Source organism: Sturnira hondurensis, unplaced genomic scaffold, assembly GCF_014824575.4.
Source record: "Sturnira hondurensis isolate 20B ecotype Veracruz unplaced genomic scaffold, ASM1482457v3 Scaffold0020237, whole genome shotgun sequence".
Lineage (NCBI taxonomy): Eukaryota > Metazoa > Chordata > Mammalia > Chiroptera > Phyllostomidae > Sturnira > Sturnira hondurensis.
This window is the reverse complement of record NW_028092868.1, coordinates 10,667,336-10,689,326: the sequence shown is the minus strand read 5'-3', so window position 1 is coordinate 10,689,326 and position 21,991 is coordinate 10,667,336. Positions and strand designations below refer to the sequence as shown.

Below are 21,991 nucleotides of genomic sequence, written 5' to 3'. Positions count from 1 at the left end.
GAGAATATGGGAGAGGCAGGTAGTCTTTGAGAAAGGTGGGAAAAATTTAATTCAGTGACCAGTACTATTTTGTATCAGGTACCTTTATTCAACACTTATCAGTTTTTATGAACAGATTTTGGGAGATGTCTGTATCGACAGTTTGTCTACATCCAAATACACGGTCACACTGTGCCTGTGAAGTCACTAATGGGTCAAAGCTTTTGAACGTTTCATCTACTCACATGCTTTACAAGGCTATTTACTGTTTGAATTTTTTTTGGTCATATAACAATAACTACCACAATTTATGAAATCAAAACTTTTCACCTTGTCTTACATACCATTATTTACATTGGAGAGGCTGAGGTTCAAACCGCCTGTACCACCCACAGTTCCCATCACTGGGGCTGACTTTCCTTGAGCAGTTTGTTTTCTGCTATGACATTTGGCCTGCCACCCCAGTCACTACCGATTGCCCCAGGGTGGCCATCTGACTTGTACTACTTAGAGTGTTTTCAGTTTTAGGTGATGGAAAATTCTGTCAACCTGGCTGGAGTGAAAACAAAACAAAAAAACCCTTATTGGATAGTCGTAGACCCAGTTGGCTTCAGAAGCAGCAACAATGCCACAAAGATCTGATCTCTCTTTACCTCTTGGCTTCTTCTTCCTCTGTGTTGGCTGCACCCAAGGCAGGTTGTCCCTGGTGGTGACAGATGGCTGCTTGCAGCCCTAGGCTCGCATCACAAGTCTGGGGTAAAGGAATGCTTTGTTTTCACCAGTTTCACCATCTAATTGGCTTGGACTGGGTTCTCCAAATCAGAGTGGCCACTGACAACTTTGGGTCCTGCTGCCTGGACCACACACCACACGGGTGAGGAAGGTATGATTCCAGGGCACTGTTGTACGAAGGGAGGTAAGATGCTGATGGCAAAGACATTAGTTCCTAACACAAGACCAAAGAACAGGCTTGAATGACCAGTAAGGAGGTCTGGTGGGACAAAGCTCTTCAACAGGGACAAGTAGCTGAATAAAAATAAGATCCTCTTCCTGGAGGAAATGGACCTTAGGTCCATTACTGAGTGGCACAGGCAGAAGAACGGAGCCTAAGACATGGAGGGAGACGGAGGGAGATGGAGAGACTGAGTCCCGCGGTGGAGCAGCAGGTATGTCCTGACGAATGTCTGCGGCTGAGCAAAGCCAGGCTACAGCTGCAGTCCCTCTCCCCTGGGTTAGCCACGGGGCTCCCGGAGCTGCGAAGTCCTCAAACCTCTGAATGGGGACTGAGGTGACAAGACTGCTATCATTTCTAGGTCTTATTTTCTCAGGATGAAGACCCGCTGGATTAAGTGGGATGAAAAACCCAAAGGTCCTAACCAACACTTCTATGCAGGGATGGTAAATACGGAAAAGAGGAACAGGGACTGGAGATGGAACATGGTAAGGTGGCGGAGGGTGCTGTCTCTCTGCCTGGGTGTGGTGGGGGCTGAGCTGTACCCCACTGTCCTTCCTGCACCTTGCCCAAATTCTCAGCAGGCAGCTCAAGGGGCCCACATCCTTCCCTGGCTCCACCCCCACAAAATTCCTGTAAGTCTTGAATATCTTGCTTCAGGGTCACTGTCTGGGAGGCAGAGCCAGAAACTTTTGGCTGGGCAGCTTTTAGCCAAGAAAAAGTTAAGAGGTCTTGACTAAAGGGTGAGAATGGTTGTAGAGGGGCAATGTGCCATCTCAGCCTCACTCCCTGTGACAACGTCCCTCCTCTGTGTCACCACATCCACCATGGTCATGCCCCTTCCCTGGGTGTGTTTTTTTTCTGCTCCTCTTTCGGACAGTAGCTTGGGTGTGGTTCAGAATGGACACTTTAAACTTCCTTTTTACCTATTTCAGTTCCCTGTGTTAACTGACTACATACCTTTGAGTTTCTCAGTCCGAAATTTCAGAAGGCTCACCTTTTCATACCAGGCCATGCAAATCATACAGTTGCTGGTCAACGGATGGATTCACTGGCCTAGAGACAGGCATCCATCTTGGTCCAATTAACAGTGGCAACCAGAGGGACAAAGGATTGTGCAATGCAGATGGTGACATTTTAGATGGGACTTAGACAAGGTACGCAACGATGGCTATATTTTCCCGACATAGGTGAATCTCCTCACATTTTGTTTTATTTCTTATTATAGCAGTGTTGTAACCAAGTACCACAAACTAGGTGGCTTCAAACTCCAGGAATGACTGTCTCACAGTTCTGGAGGCTAGAATTCTGAACTCAGGTGCTGGCAGGACCACACGCCCTCTGCACCCTGGACGGGAATCCTTTCTTGCCGACAGCCTCCGGCATTCCTTGCTGCATCACCTGTCTCTGCCTCGGTCATCATGTCTTGTGTATGTCTTCACGTTTGTCCTCGGGGGCCCGCCGTGCTCCTGTATGACATCATCTTAATAAAACTGGCAATAACCCTATTTCTAAATAAGGTCACAATGTGAGGTACTGGGGGTTAGAACTTAAACATTTTGGGGGGAAGACACAGCTCAACTCGTAACATATACCTACACGGGCTGTACAGCCGATTTCCCCACAAATCAGACACACACCCACCCATTATGGCAGAATCACTCCCAAATGTACAAACCTTACACAAAGGCACAGGGCACTGCAGTTGAGTACCTGTGATGACAATGTGTCTCCTGTGTCTATGTAAGCATCAAATATTCTTAGTTACGATCTTAATAAAGTAGTCCTGCTGTAACTAACCCCCTTCCAAAAAATGTTCAGAAAAATCAGCATTTAAAGGTGATTCTGAGAGATACTATTTATATCATTTATTTAAAAATCTTTTTTGGTCACTGCTTAAATAAGGTCTTCTACTTGGGAAAAAGAAATGATACAGTAAGCAAAATACAAAAGCATTAAACATGCAGCTAACTGTCTTTAAACTTCTTTTTAAAATTACATTTATTGGGGTGACATTGGTTAATAAGATTATACAGGTTTCAGGTGTACGTTACTGATAAATCATCTGTATATTGCATTGTGTGCCTAACAACCAAAGTCAAATCTTCTGTCACCTCGTATTTGACACTTAGGTCCTTTAGAGTGTTATATGTGGAGCCTTTGTAAAGACTCCGATGGCCACATCTTTAAGGAGGGGAGAACCTTGGGTAGCTGCAGGAAGTAATAGCCGTGTGGAAGAGAGTTTGAGGGTCACCGAGGCAGTTTGGCACAAAAGGCTATGCAATGCATAAACATTTTCTTTTCCTGCTGAATGCCAACCTCTGCATTAAAAAAAAATGCCAGAGACATTTTAATAGTTTCAGAGAGGAAAAAGCCTCATCTCGAAATTTAGAAACTTACCAGAATAAAAATGTAAGGGAGGGGAGAAATTGTCAATTATATGTATATCTCACTTCCTAAAATCCTTAAAATATTATTAGGAGGTAAAAAGTATTATATACATTCTTTTGGATATGAAACAAAACCACTTTACTTGGTCATCTCCTCTTTTAGGTGAGACCCAAAGGGCAGCGAGAAAAAAAAAAAAAAAAATCCAGGGCTTTCTTCGGATAAAACACTACTTTCATGTGACTAGCATTTCACAGATGGAATAAGCCTTCATGATCTCTTAGACTAGTAACCTTATTATATGTTGATGAGACAACTGGGGCCCAGACAAATTAAGTGCCTTGCCCCAGGTCAAGAGCCTGCAGACTGGCAGAAGGAATAAAAGGATCCATGACTCAGTGACTCCCAATTAAGTGCTCTACTGCCCCATATAATTAGGAGGTGTCAGTGCAGGGTGAAACCAAATTAACTGCCTAGATTGAGTAGGTGCTCACAGGTACTGAATGAAACGATTTACCTAGAACAATACTGGAGCTATGTCAAGCTGTCATGTAATTTTGAAATGAGGACTTAGGAAGCATTTGATGACTGGGGTATAAAGTGGTAAAGCACTGAATATTGTTATTTTAAGGAGCTTAATCACATTATTTGTATTATGTTATCCCTCTCCCCCCAAAGTGCCACATGCCACTTGAAAAATGAAAAGGATTAAAATCGACTTCACAACTCTACAGGGGCACATTCTGGAGCGTCAAAAGCGGGAATCACGTTTCTGAAGTGTGTCAGGTATGAGCAATAGAAGAGTAATGCAGAGGGGTAAACACCTGGCAGAACCTGTAGGGCAGGGAAGGGGATGTTTACAGCAGGTGCTGCTGTCAGAAAGAGCTCAGGGAAAACCAAAATCCTCCTTGGGCAGGGTGGGGCTGAAAGTTCTAAAATGCAGTGAAGAAGGGGACAGCCTATCTTTTAACAGCAGAGAAAAAAGTAAGGACTATGACAGACAGCTGAAAAAGAGGAGGGTAGGTCAAGCCATAAACGAGAGAGTAACATATATAAATGCAAGGACAGTAGTCTGCTGACTTTGGACTTTAAAAGAAGCAGCCGTTCCTTGTGTGTGAAAACATTTTGGACATAGCTTGTGGCCACTGGGCAGAATGGACAAGGCAGCTTTGAATTCTCGAGAAACATTCAGTTCCAACCAGTGGGGAGGGTTCCATTAGAGATAAGGAAAGAGTATGTAGATGCAAACCCATTCTCTCTCCTCGTTTTTCATCTTCTCCATGTATTTGACTCTTGAGGACCTTATGTGGGGGACAGGCCTACAACAGAGCATGATTTAGAGGTTCCAGGGTTCCCTGGGCAATTACCATCATGCCATCAAGTTGACTGCACTCTATTCAGCTCCCAAAATGTGCAATCTGATTGCACATGTAATATGACTGCAATTTACTTGAGAAATTCTGTTTTTTAAGCTTTATTGGAGGGCAAACAAATCTATTCAGTGCATCACCTTTGCCTTGTTTTATCCTCCACACATCTTTTTGTAAGCTTATTAGTACAATCTCACACCCAAAAAGGCAAAAAAGGGTAATCCTTCAGTTTCTCAAAAATAATGATTACCTACATTAAAAATAAAAACAAATGCAAGAATGTAGGATCTGAAGTTTCTAGAGACTAATGTCTCCTTAACATTTCCCAAGTAAGCATTATGATCCATTTTACACTCCTCTAAATTTGTGTATTTTCATTATGCGCCCCTACCCGCAAAGAAAACACAGTAGGATCTCTGGTGACAACAGTTACTAGTGCTGCCTATCATTTAATATGGGAGATGGTGCTGGTGAAACTGGTAGAAGCTGGTGCACAGAGTAGGGCAACTTTAAGAGTTATCCATTTTAAGTCTATTGCTTTTCTCTAATAAAAATAAATGAGTAAGAGTTATCCATTTTAAATCTTTATTGCTTTTCTCTAATCATAAAAATAAATGCTCATCATAGAAAAATTCAATCTTTCAGAAACAGGTAATGCAGAAAGTGAAAGCAATCCCTAAGAGCGAAGCAGTCCAACTTTCCCTCCAACATTTATTTAAAACAAAATAAAACTGTGGTTGTTTTTTAAATGGGATCATATGAAGTTTAAGCCAGCAATTTGCTGTTCTTGGTTAAGATTTTATTTGGTCTACTGAATAAACAAGAGATCCATCACATCATTTTTAAAGGGTTGCACAGTGTTTAAAAGTTTGCATAGTATTCTACAGAAAAGATGTTTTTCAATTATTTTAATTTAGTGAATTTTCCTGCTCACATATCTTGTGCACCTGCGAAAGCACTGTTGGATACAGAATCCTAGGTATGAATTTGCTGGGTCAACAGGTGCATGTATTAACATTTTCATTAAATCACACTTAAATTTTAAATCTTTAAAATTGGTTTGTAGCCTGAAACAGCATTGGCATTACTCTTCGTTGAAAAGTCTGGCAAACAAAAGTCACCAAGTCTATAGTTTTCTTTCATTCCTTATCTCAGGAGTCACTGAGATAAGTCGGCTGTCACAGGCTGGCATATAATCTGTTTGTCACAGCATACAACCCTAAAGCATGCCAAAAATATTTGCCGTTTTGAGGAGTGAGCTTTTGGATTTTTTTCAGATGATATTAGCTTCAGGTATGTTTTTAGAGTTCTGAATAGGATTTAGAAAGATAGGTAAAATAAGCTGAATCTACCACCCAATTCTTCTTTCACACAGAACAGGAAGGTGCTCCTGGGACAACCACCATGTAGGTTATCCGCGGCAGGAGGCCGTATCGGCCAACTCTCATCTACAGCGCACATGGGTTCTGTCTCTAGCAGCTTTCCAGTGTCTGTCACATTAAACCTCAGCCACCACTTCTGACCACACTTTCATTTTGAGAGCACACAGAAGACAGACTTTCAAGAACAAAATACTTGTCATAGTACCCTTCTGGACCTCTCAATCTAAAGTGGTTTTTGCTTCCTCTGGACTCCCCGATTTTAAAATGTCTGTGCTATTCATTAACTTGGCAATTTTCTTTTGGACTTTAAAAAAAAGACACAAAAGTTAAACCATTGAAGTGTTTATATAAATCAAATGACTCAACTACATTCTCCTCACTATATTAACATGCTTCACGAAAGGAGGACTTTGTTTGGTTCACTGATGTTTCTTAACATCTAAAATAGTACCTGACTTCCAGAAGGTGTTCAAGACATATTTGTTGAATGAATGATAAATTCTTTGAGGCCAGAAGTCTTCTTATATTTTGCACCCCCATAGTAAATGCCAAGTTGCTGATAAAAATTAAGGAAAGGATCCTTATTCAGGAACACAACTTACGACTTTCTTAGAAGCTAAGCGTAAAATATACCCCTGGCCTAAATAAGACTACACACTAAATCTATAATAAGAATAATTGGATCTTTGATTTAGAAAGTAGTGTATTGATTTTTCTAAGCCTTTCCTCATCATTATAAACATCAGATTTGAGCATTAAACTACACTGACCCCAAGCGGTATTCTATAAGTCCCTTTTTCAAACAAAACAAAACAAAACAAAAGCCAACAAAAACATGGTATCAAGTTATTAATTGGGAATGCCTCTGTAAGCCTAAATTTTTTTGTAAATTTTTATTTATTTATTTTTAGAGAGAGAGGAAGAGAAGGAAGAAGAGAGGGAGAGAAACATCAATGTGCGGTTGCCTCTCCCACATCCTCCACTGGGGGACCTGGCCTGCAACCCAGGCATGCGCCCTGACCAGGAAGTGAACTGGTCACCCCTTGGTTCAAGGGCCAGCACTCAACCCACTGAGCCACACCAGCCAGGACCTAAACATTTTTTTAATGATATGGTATAAGCAAGATGGCAAAGGAAATATTTACGCACAACATTTATATTCTGGACTTTGCCAATTGTGGTATGACCCTAATAAGAGAGAGGTATCTGCCTTCAACTCCATGTCAGATATGCAGTTACTTGGTTTCAAAGCCAATAAAAGTAAAAACAGTAATAAAGTATAAAAAAGGGAATCAAGAGTGAAAATCTATCTAAACCTGGGGTATATTTTGGCTAATACACAACATTAGGGGGAATAAAGGCAGAGTAAAGTGTACAAGCATAAATTTTAGACAGTTATTCCAGAAAAAAAAGTCCATCTTATAAAACACATTCTAATTCTGGTGTTTTAGTACTTATTTATGTCAGACCAGCTCTTACTGAATGTTTGGTTTCCTGTGTTGAGACTTAGAAAAAATACCTTGTGGTCAGAAAATAGCATATTCTCAAAAGAGATGACTGAAAAGACTATTTTTCGGCTTCCTATTTTTTACAACAAATTTTACTTTAAAAAAGAGAATGGATTAATAGGATTTGAAATTAACTCTCACTGGTAGAACTGTAGTAAATATATTTAGTCTGCTTAAAAAAGAAAATGGATCATCTAGGGAAAGAATAGGGTCTAAAATAGAGAAGAGTTTTTGATATTTGCCAAAAAAAAGGAAGAAAAAAATTAAGAATACTTGGGGGTGGGGTAGATTTCATAAAAGAGTAGTTAAAGAAAGGCATGTGCCCAAGTTAGACTAGAGAGCAAAGTCTGAACAACATCAACAACATAAGCATTCTGAGGAAAACTAATGCCAGGAGCGCGCCTATGGTTAATTACAACAAAAAGGTAAACAAGTATTCGACTTGCTGAGGCTTACACTAGAAGAAGACACACTTGTAATACCAGATCCTCAAGAAAAAGCAGTGCTCAAAAATTTTTTTAAAAGACACATGAAAAAAACTATAAATATTTTTTAAAGATTTTATTTATTTATCTTTAGAGGGGAAGGAGAGAAACATCAATGTATGGTTGCCTTTCCTGCGTCCCCTGCTGGGAGTTGGCCTGCAGGAAACCAGCCTGCAACCTAGGCATGTGCCCTGACTGGGAATCGAACCGCGATTCTCTGGTTCGCAGGCCCGCGCTCAATCCACTGAGCTACACCAGCCAGGGCTAAAAAAACTATAAATATAAATTAGAACATTCTTACTTGAGGTAAATAAAAATAAAAAAATACAACAGAAAGAGGGTAAGAAGATATTAATGGTTACGATTACTCAAGCTAGAAAGTGAAGAACTGTCACGACCATTTATCTTAAAGCAAATGATAGTCATTCCTAAGAACCGTTCAAAAAATACACTTAAACAATTAAGAAATTCCAATTAGCTGTGTAAAAATTCCTGAAAAAATTGATTAAAAATTTAAGTTTGACAGGTCATCGCGAGGTAATATTAATATTACACATGTAATATTTATAAAGTTTAGATTTAAAAACAAAATATGTATTATTTCTATTTTAAAAGGTCTTTTGAAACTACAAAAACCATTCATGGAAAAAGATGATGAAATACTCCCCTACCTAAACCAAAACAAATACATACAAAGCTCTAAGTTTCACTTTATAGGAATACCACCTATTAAAGTGCAAGGTGCGTGATTATCTATCTCAGTGACAAGCGCAAGCTCGGCCAGGAATCACAAACGGGTTGCGAGTGGAGGCCCAGTTCAAGCCTATCATTTCATGTGCACAACAAATCATCTAAAAGCCCACCTTCAACAGCTAAAGTTGACATAAAAGCAGGCCGATGGGTACTTTACTCCAGCAATACCATAATCCTCCGTCTTATTGTTGTGCAGCAGATGTCATTATGGGTGGGGCTGACGCGCAGAGCAGCTGAAACATTTTTGTATCACCCCCCTCAACACTTTCAATGGGATAGGAGGGCTCCCAAAAGGTAAGGGGAAAGCTGTCGACGATTAGTTCCTACTAGAAATAAGGAGGTTATGATGTGGCCGTGGTCCACGTAAAGACCACGATGAGGTTTTTTAAAATCCCTCAGGTTTTTAAAATCTACGCTGGGAAAGAGATCGTCCCCTCACCCCCTCCCCTCCCGGCTCCTCCTCGGGACACTTGGCTGAGTCTTTCTTTTCCTCCTTCCCACGCTGAGGTGAGGTTGCACGCAAGCCCGAGAAGCCTGTTTTTCTCTTCGTGTCGAGGGAACTCTACGGGTAGGAACCCCAGGTGGCAGGAAGGGAGAGGGCGGCGTTGTGGGGGGTGGGGGTGAGCAAAGAAAGCTCGCCTGGGTCGAGCCGGTCTGGGGTTGGGAAAGGACAGAAGGGCCGCCAGGCGGACCAGAGGAGGCCGAGGTGACGAAGAAAATCTATGGGCTCGGAGCTGGGACCGGCCGCTTCCGGCGGGCCCCAGTCATTCTCGGCCTAGAGCTCCTGGCGATCGAGACTCCACCTGGGTGGGCGGGTAGTAGAGAAGGTAAACCGCGGCTCGCACTTGCCTGGGANTGGGTCGAGCCGGTCTGGGGTTGGGAAAGGACAGAAGGGCCGCCAGGCGGACCAGAGGAGGCCGAGGTGACGAAGAAAATCTATGGGCTCGGAGCTGGGACCGGCCGCTTCCGGCGGGCCCCAGTCATTCTCGGCCTAGCGCTCCTGGCGATCGAGACTCCACCTGGGTGGGCGGGTAGTAGAGAAGGTAAACCGCGGCTCGCACTTGCCTGGGATCGGGTGACCAGTAATTGGTAATAGTCTTTGCTCGGCGCTGGGCCTTGTCCTACAATTTCGAACAGAGTCTCCGGCAGCCACGACGCCATCTTGGGACGCCACCGTCGTCGCTAAGACAACCAGGAAGGGGCGGGGTTTGATTGGGGTCATGAGGCCAAAGCCCTAGTTTATATCGAACCCCGCTTTTGAGCTAACAGGGGGTTTCTAACTTAGGGTGATGTCCTCTTTCCCAAGGGTCCCAGGGAACTCTTCATCGTGAAATTTCTGCCTCAGTTCTCCGGTGACCCGAAGGGGAATTAGTTCCTGCTACCACGGAGAGGCGGGGGGTGACCCCGGCGGAGGGATATCAAGTGAAGCTTCATATTCCCCTTCCTGGTCCCTCGAAGGGATCGGGAGGAGATTGCAGGCCGCTGGGGAAGTCGGTTCGGGCGTTGGGAGAGGGAGGGGCGATGTGATGGGCCGCGAGTAGGCAGCGGGGCCTGTCCCGCGGACGAGCCCGTCTGCGCAGCCGGAGGGAAAAGTAGTTCCCAGAGGGTGTTGGAATAGCGAGGAGGGAGGCGGCGCGGACGGAGGCGCACGCCGGCCGCGGTGCTGCGGCTCAGCTGATAATTGAAGGGACCTAAGGAGCCGCCGCCACCACCGCTGCCGCCGTCGGGGGGTGCGGGGAGCGAGTGGAAGTTATTGCCGCGCCACCGAGTCCGGACCGGAGACTTTGGGGCCAAACTAGGTAACTGAGGCGCAGTTGCGGGCGGTGGGGCCAGGCCGGGGGGGAGGGTTATGTGCTGAGGTTGCGGGGGGGGGGGTTACGGGGTTAGGGTGGAGGAGCTCGAACAGAAAGTCCCTGGAAGCCCAGTTGTGTCAGCGCCGCGGTTCGGCCCCCGCTCGGCCTTCTCCCGGCGCCGGCGGCGGGACTGCGGAAGGACCGGGCGGGGGGTTGACTGGCAAGGCGCTCGAGGGAGACCGCCTCTGGAGGGACACGGACCGAGCGGGAGCTGAGGGGGGCGGTCGGTGGGTGCCCCCTTCTGTTTCGCCATGAGGAGGGCCGTTCTCGGAGCCGGGGTGAGGCGTGCGGGTGGTAGGGAGCCCGGAGGGGGTGGGGGGGCCGGAAGTGGGCTCTGGAGCTTGGAGGGCGTCTAGGAAGAGAGAAAGTGGGGGGCCGGAAGTGCAGGTGGGGAGTGTGAAGACGGCAAGGGTTCCCCGGAAATGGGATGGGGGCCCGGAAACCGGGAGAGGGGAGGCTCCAGGGCCTGGGACGGCCCGGAAATGGAAACTAGGGAGCAGCTCGAGTGACAACAGTTGTGGGAAGCGGGGGTCAGAGGAGGTAGAGGCCGGAGTGACTTTAGACCGCAGTAAGGGGTTTCTTGCCAAGAGGGGCGGTTGCGGGCGGGCAGGCTAGGCCGGAGACGGGGTCCGGGCTTGGCAGTTGTTTTAGTCGTGGGAAGTTGAAGCTGAGGAGCGTAACGACGAGACGGGCATGGGCGTGCGGGCCGGGGGGTGCGGGCATGGAAAGAGGCCGAGAAACTTGGAGGAGAGGAGCGGAGCATCCTTCTCAATAGTTTAGCATGGGAATTGGGGGGAGGGGGTCCGGCACTTGGGGGTGGGGGTGGACCGATTGTCACTCCAGCCGTTATTAGCATTTAGAGCGAGTCGGGCGATTAATTTATTTATATGTGGGTTACATAAAACCTATTATAACGTCTGTCCATTCGGTTCACCCTCTCTCCTCCGCTCTTCGCAGTGAGTGGGTTTCTAGTTCAGAAACAAGTTACAGGGGAAAAGGTTGTAAAGTATCAAATTCTGTCCTCCATGTCGCTCCCTTCCTCAGAATAAGAGAAAGGCTAAATTTTTGGAGGGATAAATTAATGAAGATTTTAAAAATAGGCACATTAGGGGAAACTAACTTAAGACAGTGAAACTCCTACTGGGGAACGGGAGTCAGTTACCCTCGTGTGGTGAGAAGAGAACGGAAGGGGCTGCTCCTAAACCCTTAGACTGATTTGTTTCTGATAAGGCGGGTTGTCTGAGGGGAGGTTTAGTCTCAGCATCTCATCTGGCTCTGGGTATAGTTTAATTGCTTCGTTAGTTAATTGGGGGAGGGACTCTTAATGTGTAAAACGTTGGTGTGTGCGTGGTGGGGGTGGGCGGGACGTTTAATAGCACAGGGAAATCGGTCCCGACTGGACTTCCAGCTGCTCCCCTGCTTCCTCTCTTTCTAGTCGCCATTCCCTGATGTTGCCTGGGCTGCCAAATCACCCGAACCCCTGGCTTGACTCCGTTTTTTAGGCCCTTTACTTGTTTGTGTAACTTTCTAGTCTTTTCCAGTCTCTTCAGATATTTTTGGCATTTCATTTTTTAAAGACCCGGAAAGTTGAGGGTCAGAATCTCCTCTATAAAAACAAAACAAAAATATATACGGGATAGAAAGTTGAAAGAGCTATTGAGTGGGGTGAAAAACCGAGTCTCAGAACAAAGGTCCTGGTTGTTAGAGAAAAAGGCAAGAGGCCTATATATGAGTCCTGATGTGTCGCATTTACTCAGGGGGTGAGAGGTTGGAGAAGGGGCCCAGTGAGGCTTGAGGAGTGGAATTAGCAGAAGTTTAGAGACAGTAAGTTGCAAAGGGTGTTAATGAGTCTTATATACATATTTATACCATGCAAAGAATATTGAGGGTGAGTTTTAAACAATTTGTAATTCTTTTGAAAGTCCTTGCTTGTGTTTAGCCCCACGAATATTGAATTAATGTGGCTTTTGTATCATCTTTATGAGGTTGTTTGGAGAGTTTTTATTTCATTTATTTTAAGCTTAAGAGAGAACATTAGCATGATCGGGGTTTGTGGGCTTTGTCCACAACTGCCTTTCTATGAATGTGCCAGTATCCATAAGAATTGAAGAACTGTAATTAAGATTATAATGTTTTCCATTTGCTTCTCAGTTTTTCAGGAGTTTGAGTGGTTTTTCAGTCTGCTCAGCTGACATTTAGTATTTAGTTTGAGTCCGTGAACAGACTTATTGTTTTAGCTTTGCATTCTCTAAAAGTTTCAGAACACTTTTCGGCAGTTAGAGTTCCAGAAGGTGCTAAACTAAAATAATTGTATTTTAAAGTCTCAGGGTAAAAGGCCAGGGTAATTTACATGTAATTAAGTAAATTAACTTTACTTAATGTGTATTATCTATATAAGGTTTTGTGTTCTTATTTTAAAAACATCATCTTAGCGAAAGGACACAAAAGACTGGCTTAGGAATTCATACCCTGCCAGTAAATGCCTGTTGTTGACCTTGAGCTATTACTCACCTTATCAGGCCTCCAGTTATTTTATCTGTAAAATGGGAGTGGATGATCACTGTATTACCTCACTGGGTGGTTGTGAGACCCAGTGAATATAATGACTATGAAAAACTACAAACTGCTAAAGAAGTATCAGATATAGATTGAGAACATTATATTACTTATTTTGGAGTCATTAATAAAAGATAGTAGTTTCTTACCATTAGTGGTGATTGGGGGAGGTTGATGGTAATTTGAAGATAAGAAGTTATAGTACTTTATAATTACTGAAATTGCTGCTAAATTGGTAGGGGAACTTGGGCCCAATTCCTGTTAAAATTATTTTTATTTTTCATCATCACCATGTTAGATAATTTTTCACCATTACAGCCTACTGAATAAATTTGTTAATCCTTTTTTGAGATATTTTAAATTTCTTTACATTATTATTAATTTTGTCTAATTTTTTTGCTTAATCTCTTCACCTTTTAACTCAGCCTCCCATACCCCCTCACGTCTGACAGCTGTCAGTTTGTATCTTTGAGTCTTTTTATTTTGTTAGTTTATTTTGTTTGTTAGACCATTTGTATAGGTGAGATCGTATGGTGTAATACTTGCCTTTCTCTGACTGGTTTGTTTCACTTAGCATAATACTCTCCAGGTCAGTTCATGCTGTTGTGAAAGGTAACCCCCGCCCCACAAATGTACCACAGCTGTTTCATTCACTCATCTGTTGATGGGCACTTGCGTAGCCTCCACATCTTGGCAATTGTAAATAATGCTGCAATGAACACAGGAGTGCATATATTCTTTTGAATTAGTGTTTGGGTTTTTTTTTCAGATACGTTTCCAGAAGTGGAATCTCTGGTTCATAAGGCCGATCCATTTTTAAATTTTTGAGGAATCTCCATACTACTTTCTTCCATGGTGGCTGCACCAGTCTGCCTTCCTACCAGCAGTGCACTAGGGTTCCCGTTTCTCTACATCCTTGCCAACACTGGTTGTTTTTTACGTTTTTTTAAACTGAAAAATATGTACCTGTCTTTGGTATATTGCTCTTATGAAACAGACTTTCTAATATCAGACATTTAAATTTTTTAGTAGAATCTAAGAAGGTTTTCTATTTTTGTTTTAACTTTAAGTGGGTGGGTGGGAATCTTTTTGAACAAATGTGGTAACAATTGCCCTTTTATTTTTCCGTTTGCCGAGGTAATTTGATGGACTCAAATTGAAAAAGTCACCTGCTTGTTGCTGTTTGTCTTCACTCCAGTTCTTGCTACTGCCAGCCTGAGTTGCACTTTTCCCTTATTTAAACCACTTTACGATCATTTCAATTTGGCCCTTCAAATCATTTCCTTAAAACTTTGTTTTATTTCTTGGTTGTGTAGATATGTTTCATTTCGGGATTATAGTGATAGACTTGTTGACATGTGTTGCTTTGTTTTCATGACTTCTTGAAAGTCTATAGGCTTCTTGGGGCCCTAATTTAATATTATTGTGTTTAGCATGAAGGTGGCACTCATAAACCTGTTTGGAAATAATAACTATTGGCCTTTAAACTCTAAACCAATAATGTTAGCCTGGTCTTTCCTACTATGTAACCAGCCTTCTTGCTTGAAAAGGATCTGGGACCCAGCAAGTTCCTCAGGATGCTGTTTGGTTTAGTGATCATAACCTTTTCATATCTTGGGACTACGGTGACATCAGAGTATCTAGGTAGAGGGTGGAGTAAGAATTTGGTGGGTATTATACACTAAATATAATTTGTAGATTGTTAATATAAACCTGGTGTTTGTTCTTAACATGTAATAGCTTTAGGTTTGTGTATTTTTTATAGTGCTTGTGTATAGTTCAAATAGCTGTTTCAGATTTCTTGAAGGTATAAACAAAACCCCTAGCAATTCTTTACAATTCCTTATCTGCTAGTTTACTCTGCGTATTAGGTGCTAGTTTACTCTGCGTATTAGGTGCTTGCTGCTGAATCAGTCTCTTGATTTTTTTTTTAATTTTTCAATTTATTTACCTTTAGAGGGGAAGGGAAGGAGAGAGGGAAAGAAACATCAATGTTTGGTTGCCTCTTGTGAGTCCCCTGCCGGGAACTGGCCTGCAACCCAGGCATGTGCCCTGACTGGGAATTGAACCGTGATTGTGTGGCTCGCAGGCCTGCACTCAAACCACTGAGCTACACCAGCCAGGGCTGATTTTTATTTATTTAAGTAAAATTTAACATGGTTAATATCCTGGATTTTTTAAAATGCAATTTCCTTGTACACCCACAACTTAGATAATGTTGTTAACTGATACTACCCCAATAAATTTAATTAAAAATACAGTTCTTTAATTAAATGTAATATCATAATTTATTGATAGTTTCAGGTTATTGGCAAAAGAAGTTGTTTCCATAATACCCATAGTGGCTCAGTTTATCTCTGAGTCCTTTTAGATTTTGCTTGTGGTTTTTGTAGTTTAATTAAACTGTATTCGCCAGAAATAGAAGGAACTTATCTGTTACTCAGACTTACCTGGTTTCTCTAGAGTGTGCAGAAGCTGTTGGTCATAGTCAGTTTTATGGTTATACTTGAATTAAAATATCATTTTAGTCACCTAGAATAAAAAAGCTACCTGCTACTCCATTCTTTCTTTAGTGAGCACAATTCAAGTGAGTATTTGATGTGAAAGTAAAAGACTTGCATTACAGTCCTGGCAATGCCTTTTCTGTCTTTGTGTTCTCAGACACAAAATAATCTTGAGGGTTTCGAGTGCCTAATCTGAAAAATGTGGATTATTGCCACCTAATCTAGAGTTAATTATCATTTATATACTAGACACTACATTTAGGGAATTAGGGTACAAAGATGGATTGAAACACAGGGCCCTTTCTTGGCTGCCTCATTGCAGCATTGACCATCCCCTCATTTGGTAACACCCTTCCACCTAGAACATCTATTATATTATGTAGGTATTCTACTCGAAAATATTTGAGTATTCAGTAGTATTCTGTAGCCGATGATTAATTCCTTGAAGTGCATGGCCCATAATAATTCTTTAAATCATTATTGAAGGAACAAGTGTTGCAAGAATAAGTGATACTATAAATGAAAATACTTCATAATGATTTAGTGTCATCTTGTTTTGATAAACATTTTGGATTAATGCTAAAAAGTTTTGAGGAGTTTTCTTTTTAATCTGAATATATATTTTAGAGACTACAAGTTGTTTTTATCATACATAATTTAAAAAATTAGGGGAAGCCATTTCATATTCTTTAATTGTCCATTATTTACATAAAATAGCTGATAATTTAAATGCTATGTTGAGGACCTGAATATGTTTTGATGCAATGTGCATATTTATTAAATATAAAATTGTCTTTTCTATGTCATTTTAGTTTATTCTCTTATTTATTTTTATAAATGTGATGTTATTTACCCATACAGGATTTTGAAGTTTCTTTATAAGCTGAAATGTCTATCAATAAGCCTTCAAGATTTGAAATTATAGCATTTCAGCGTTTAGAATCAACTTGTTGGTTGTCATAACCAATGAGATAGTTCTATCCTGACTTCAAAACTCTTACTCATTCTACCCATGGGCAGCATTCTAAATAAATAGATGTACCTTGTGCTATCTTTTTAAATTTACTCATTTTTGAAGTCTTACTGGTAATTGTGTGATGCCCTGAAAACCCAAAGTGAGTTTTTATAGGTAGCTCATCTGAAATTCACTGTTGAGTTGTAATTTAAGCAGCTTTGTGTCCTTAGAGAGCAGGTTCATGGAGATCACGTAAAGGGCCTCCCGACCCCTTTTTAAAAGTTTTGAAAACCAAGTATTTGTAGTTCCCTTGTAAATAGCAAATATGTGAAAATGCTACAACTTGTGCTGTGACCTGAGTATTGGTAATCCTGTTTTATACCTTGGCTGCGTATAGTCAGATTGAGCTGCTTGTTCCCCTCTGAACAAACCCAGGAAACTTCAGAACACACGAGTTTGATACCCCTTCATTCACATTTTACATCTCTTAAACACTATGTGTACACTGTCTTCCAGTTACTTCTGTATAAACATTTTACTCTTCTCCCCTCTACTCTTTTCTAAGACATTTTATTTGTTTCATTTGTGGCATTCACAGTCTGTCTTACTCAATTTGTTGTTTATATCTTCTTTACTAGATTTTTGGCTTTTTGGGGTAGAGGGCTCATTCTTCTGCCCCCATGGTGGCTGGCACAAGGCTCCTAACATAATGTGTTGTATATAGTAAGTGTCAGGGGTAGACTTTGTTTTGGTGACATGCTGAGAAACTATATTGTGAAATGAATATTAGCAACATTTGACAGTTTACTCTCAGCCTGCTCATTTTATATTTTCAGGGTTTGGTATCTGAGTGTAGGTTCCTAGTTTATAAATTTCTCTGAATTAGACTCATTAAATATCAGCTACTTAGAGGGTTGTTAAGACACTAGACTACTTTAGTAACTTGGTTACCCCAGGTTTAGCATTTGGGGCTTAGGTTTATTAGTAGATGAAAGTTTATTTACCAATACCTATTAAGTGCTTGCTATGTACCAATACTGGGCTGGGAGGAATACAAAAGGGACTGAGGATATAATTCTTGTTCTGAGTTCTGTTAATGTTTTATTTAGTTGATAATTACTTATCTTGTCTAACTTACTTGTTAACTATATATAGTATAGTGCATAGCACAGAGAAATATTCTGTAAGTATCCTAAATGCAGGTTTTCTGCATTTTGAAAACCTGATAATGAGAATCTAAAAAACAGATGATTTAGGGTTCAATGTTTGACTTTACTGAATTATTGGCATTGCCTTCATTATACAAATATTTCATCAGCAAGTTGTATGTGCATTTCTGGTTCCATACTAGGTCTGCCTTTTTGGAGAGTGCTAAGAAAATAAGAGATTTATAAAACGAGATCTCTTATGTTGAAGTGTACTTTATTGCAGATGAATTTAAATTATGACAGCATACAACACAAGTATAAAATTGGGTAGTTGAGTTTTATATGGTGGGTACTCCCAAGTTTAGAGAGAGATTCAATCCTGGTTGAAGATTCTGAGGAAGACGTCGTGGGGAGAGGAGGAATTTGAACTGACCCTGATTGTTTGGGTAGGTATAGAAGAATGGGGAGCTTAAAGATGTATGTAGTTGTGGAGAAGGTCTAATGGCAACAAAAACTGGATCTCTGGAGTAGAGTCCACGTTGGTGAAATAACAGGAAATTTGGACAGATTATTGAGGTTCTTAAATGGGAGATTAAGAAATTAGGTTTAACAGATGTTAAATTTATTGTTAATCCTTGAATAAGAACGATGACATGAACAAGTTACAAAAATAACTTAATTTGTAAATGACCTGAAAGGGAAAATAAGTGCTTTTAGATCTTATTTATGTTTGTATGAAATCACTTCCTTTTTTGCATTACAGATAAGGTGTTTTTGTGGTAAGTTTTGGGCCTATACTAGCAGTGGAGGTAAAACTTGTTCAGTTTCCCTGTGTAATAGTTAAAATAGTTTTGTTCAGTAAGCAGGAACTGGTTGTGTCTAATGGCTCCCACTGTTCCTCAGTTCAGTCACAGGATTCTTCTTTAAAGGAAGCTGGCAATCACATTCAACTCTTAACACATTTAGCTTTTTATTTGGAGGATTTTCCTTAAATTTAGGGTACTGTTTGAGAATCATGCTTTTTTTGTGAGTTACACAGTAATTTGTTAGTCTTTTTAAAAAATATATTTTATTGATTATGCCATTACAGTTGTCCTATTTCCTCCCTTCATTCCCTCCACCCTGCGCACCCCTCCCCCACCATTTCCCCCCTTTAGTTTATGTCCATGTGTCTCGAGTTCTTTAGATTCTATATTTCCCCTACTTTTTTTGCCCTCTCCCCTATCTATTTTCTACCTACCCTCTATTCTACTCTCTGTGCCTTCTCCTCCTCCTTCCACTCCCCCTGTTGCTAACCCTCTGTGTCTTCTTCATTTCTATGGGTCTGCTCCTGATCTAGCTGTCCTGTTGGTTTGCTTTTGTTTTAGGTGTGGTTGGTAATAACTGTGAGTTTGCTGTCCTTTCACTGTTCATATTTTTTATCTTCTTTTTCTTAGATAAGTCCCTTTAACATTTCATATAATAAGGGCTTGTTGATGATGGACTCCTCGAATTTGATCTTATCTGAGAAGCACTTTACCTGCCCTTCCATTCTAAATGAAAGCTTTGCTGGATAGAGCAATCTTGGCTGTAGGTCTTTGGATTTCATGACTTGGAATACTTCTGTCCAGCCCCTTCTTGCCTGTGAGGTCTCTTTTGAGAAATTATCTGACAGTCTGATGGGCACTCCTTTGTAGGTGACTGTCCCCTTATCTCTTGCTGCTTCTAGGATTCTGTCCTTCATTTTAACCTTGGCTAAAGTAATGATTATGTGCCTTGGTGTGTTCCTTCTTGAGTCCAACTTTTTTGGAACTCTGTGAGCTTCCTGGCTTTCCTGGAAGTCTATTTCCTTTGCCAGAGTGGGGAAGTTCTCCTTTATTATTTGTTCAAATAAGTTTTCTACTTGTCGCTCTTCTTCTTCCCCTTCTGGTACCTCTATAATTCAGATGTTGAAACGTTTAAAGATGTCCTGAAGGTTCCTAAGCCTCTCCTCAGTTTTTTGAATTCTTATTTCTTCATGCTTTTCTGTTTGGATGTTTCGTTCTTCCTTCTGGTCCACTCCCTTGATTTGAGTCCCAGTTTCCTTTCCATCACTATTGGTTTCCTGTGCATTTCCTTTCATTTCAATTAGTTTAGTCTTCATTTGTTCCTCTAATTTGTGACTAAAATCAACTAGTTTTGTGAGCATCCTGATCACCAGTGTTTTGAACAGTGCATCTGATAGGTTGGCTATTTCTTGGTCGCTTAGAGTTATTGGCTCTGGGGCTTTGAGTTCTTGAGCCATAATGTTTTGGTCTGTTTGCGCCTGTTACATATGAGGGGCAGAGCCCTAGGTGTTCACCAGGGCAGGGAAACTCAGTTGCAGGGTTGTGGTGCTATATGTGGGGGCAGGGTCAAAGAGGACCAATGGCGGTCCCCTCTGCTGCTTCCTGCCCCTGGGGCCTGTGCAGTCTGTCTCACTACTCCGACCTTTGCCCAGTTTATCTGAGTAGAATGTGTGACCAAGGTCAGCTACCCGCCTTGGGCCCTCACTGGGTCTGCCCGTTGCAACCCCATGCCTGGGGTCTGCCAACTGTGGCCTGTACACCTGGGTCGGTCTGGCCTAGTTTTCCTGCACAAACCCTGCTCTGCCAGCTGCTGGCTCCACCCCTCTTTCCGGTCTGGCTGAACGGTTCCTTGTTGTTGGACTTCAGTATAGTTCAATTTTGTGTTTTGGTTGTGTTTTTGTTACTAAAACTTTGTTGACTTTAAACTTGGTTGTGCGAGGAGGCACAGTGTTTCCGCCTACGCCTCCATCTTGGCTGGAAGTCCTGTTAGTCTTATAGGAAAGTTTTTCTTATTAGCAAAAGTGAATTGTGGTTTTAGTGTTCACATACTTTCATTTACTTTTTAAAATCCATTTTATTGTGTTACTGCAATAAAATTGTCCTCCTCCCAGAGGATAATTTTTCTTTGTCCCCTTCCACCTGGTACTCTCCATTTCCTCTGGCAGTTCCTCCTATGTTCATGTCACTGGGTCATGCGTAATAAGTTCTTGAGCTACTCCATTTCTTGTACTGTTCTAACATCCCCCTGTCTGTTCTGTAACTACCAATTTGTACTTATTCCCTGCACCTTTTCCTCCTCTTTCTCCCCCTTTCCCGTCCCAAGTGATAACCCTCCAAATGATCTCCATATCTATGATTCTGTTTTTGTTCTGATTGTTTTCTAGTTTGTTTTTTAGATTTAGTTGTTAATAGTTGTGAATTTATTGCCATTTTAATGTTCAAAGTTTTCTACTTTTTCTTAAATAAGCCCCTTTAACATTTCATATAATAAGGGCTTGGCAATGATGAACTCCTTTAGCTTTACCTTTTCTGGGAAGCATTTTATCTATCCTTCCATTTAAAGGATAGCTTTGCTGGATAGAGGATTCTTGGGTGTAGGTCCTTGCATGAGTGAGTATTTATTGCCAATCCCTTCTTGCCTGCAGTGTTTCTTTTGAGAAGTCAGGTGACAGTCTTATGGGACATTCCCTGTAGGTAACTTTTACTGTTTTTAAGATTCTCTCTTTGACATTTTAATTATGTGTCTTGGTGTGATCCTCTTTGTGTCCATCTTGTTTGGGGCTCTGTGCTTCCTAGACTTGTATGTCTATTTCCTTCATCAAATCAGGGAAGTTTTCCTTTATTATGTTTTCAAATAAATGTTCAATTTCTTCTTTTTCTCTTTCCAGCCGTGATTCAGATGTTGGTGCGTTTGAAGTTGTCCCAGAGGCTCCTTAGCTTATCCTTGTTTTTTGCGTTCTTTATTCTTCTTGCTGTTCTGATTGAATGTTTTTTTTGTTTTTTGTTTTTGTTCCTGTTTTATTAAAATGCAGTATACATTTGAACTCTTCTCTGTTTAAAACAATTCTTTTTTTATATATATTTTATTGATTATACCATTACAGTTGTTCTATTCCCCCCCTTCATTTTCCTCCACCCCCCACCATTCTCCCCCCCTTAGTTTATAACCACGTGTCTCAAGTTCCTTAGATTCTATATTTCCCCCACTATTCTCGCCCTCCCCCCTATCTATTTTCTACCTACCATCTATGCTATTTTCTGTGCCTTCTCCCCCCTTCTCCCCCTCCCACTCCCCAGTTTCTAACCCTCCATGTGTTCTTCATTTCTATGGTTCCACTCCTGATCTAGCTGT

General features: G+C 41.6%; 2 protein-coding genes across 17 annotated transcripts in view; one reads left to right on the top strand and one right to left on the bottom strand.

Moving 5' to 3' along the window:
- Positions 1-10,202, bottom strand: part of FBXO36 (F-box protein 36) — a 62,860-nt gene extending 52,658 nt beyond the window's left edge. The window contains exon 1 of the mRNA XM_037029250.1: positions 9,883-10,202. Coding sequence (XP_036885145.1) covers positions 9,883-9,978 — 96 coding nt within the window. The 5' untranslated portion in view covers positions 9,979-10,202. The remainder of the gene's footprint in view (positions 1-9,882) is intronic.
- TRIP12 (thyroid hormone receptor interactor 12) overlaps positions 9,319-21,991 on the top strand; it is a 152,683-nt gene continuing 140,010 nt past the window's right edge. For 7 of the 16 annotated variants that reach the window (XM_037029240.1, XM_037029239.1, XM_037029238.1 and 4 more), the window contains exon 1: positions 10,308-10,616. The gene's annotated coding sequence lies outside the window, so the exon portion shown is untranslated. Of the gene's footprint in view, positions 9,386-10,306; positions 10,617-10,928; positions 10,949-11,103; positions 11,239-21,991 lie in introns of those variants that run through there. The other 9 variants (XM_037029244.1, XM_037029246.1, XM_037029243.1 and 6 more) reach the window with 5 other exon arrangements.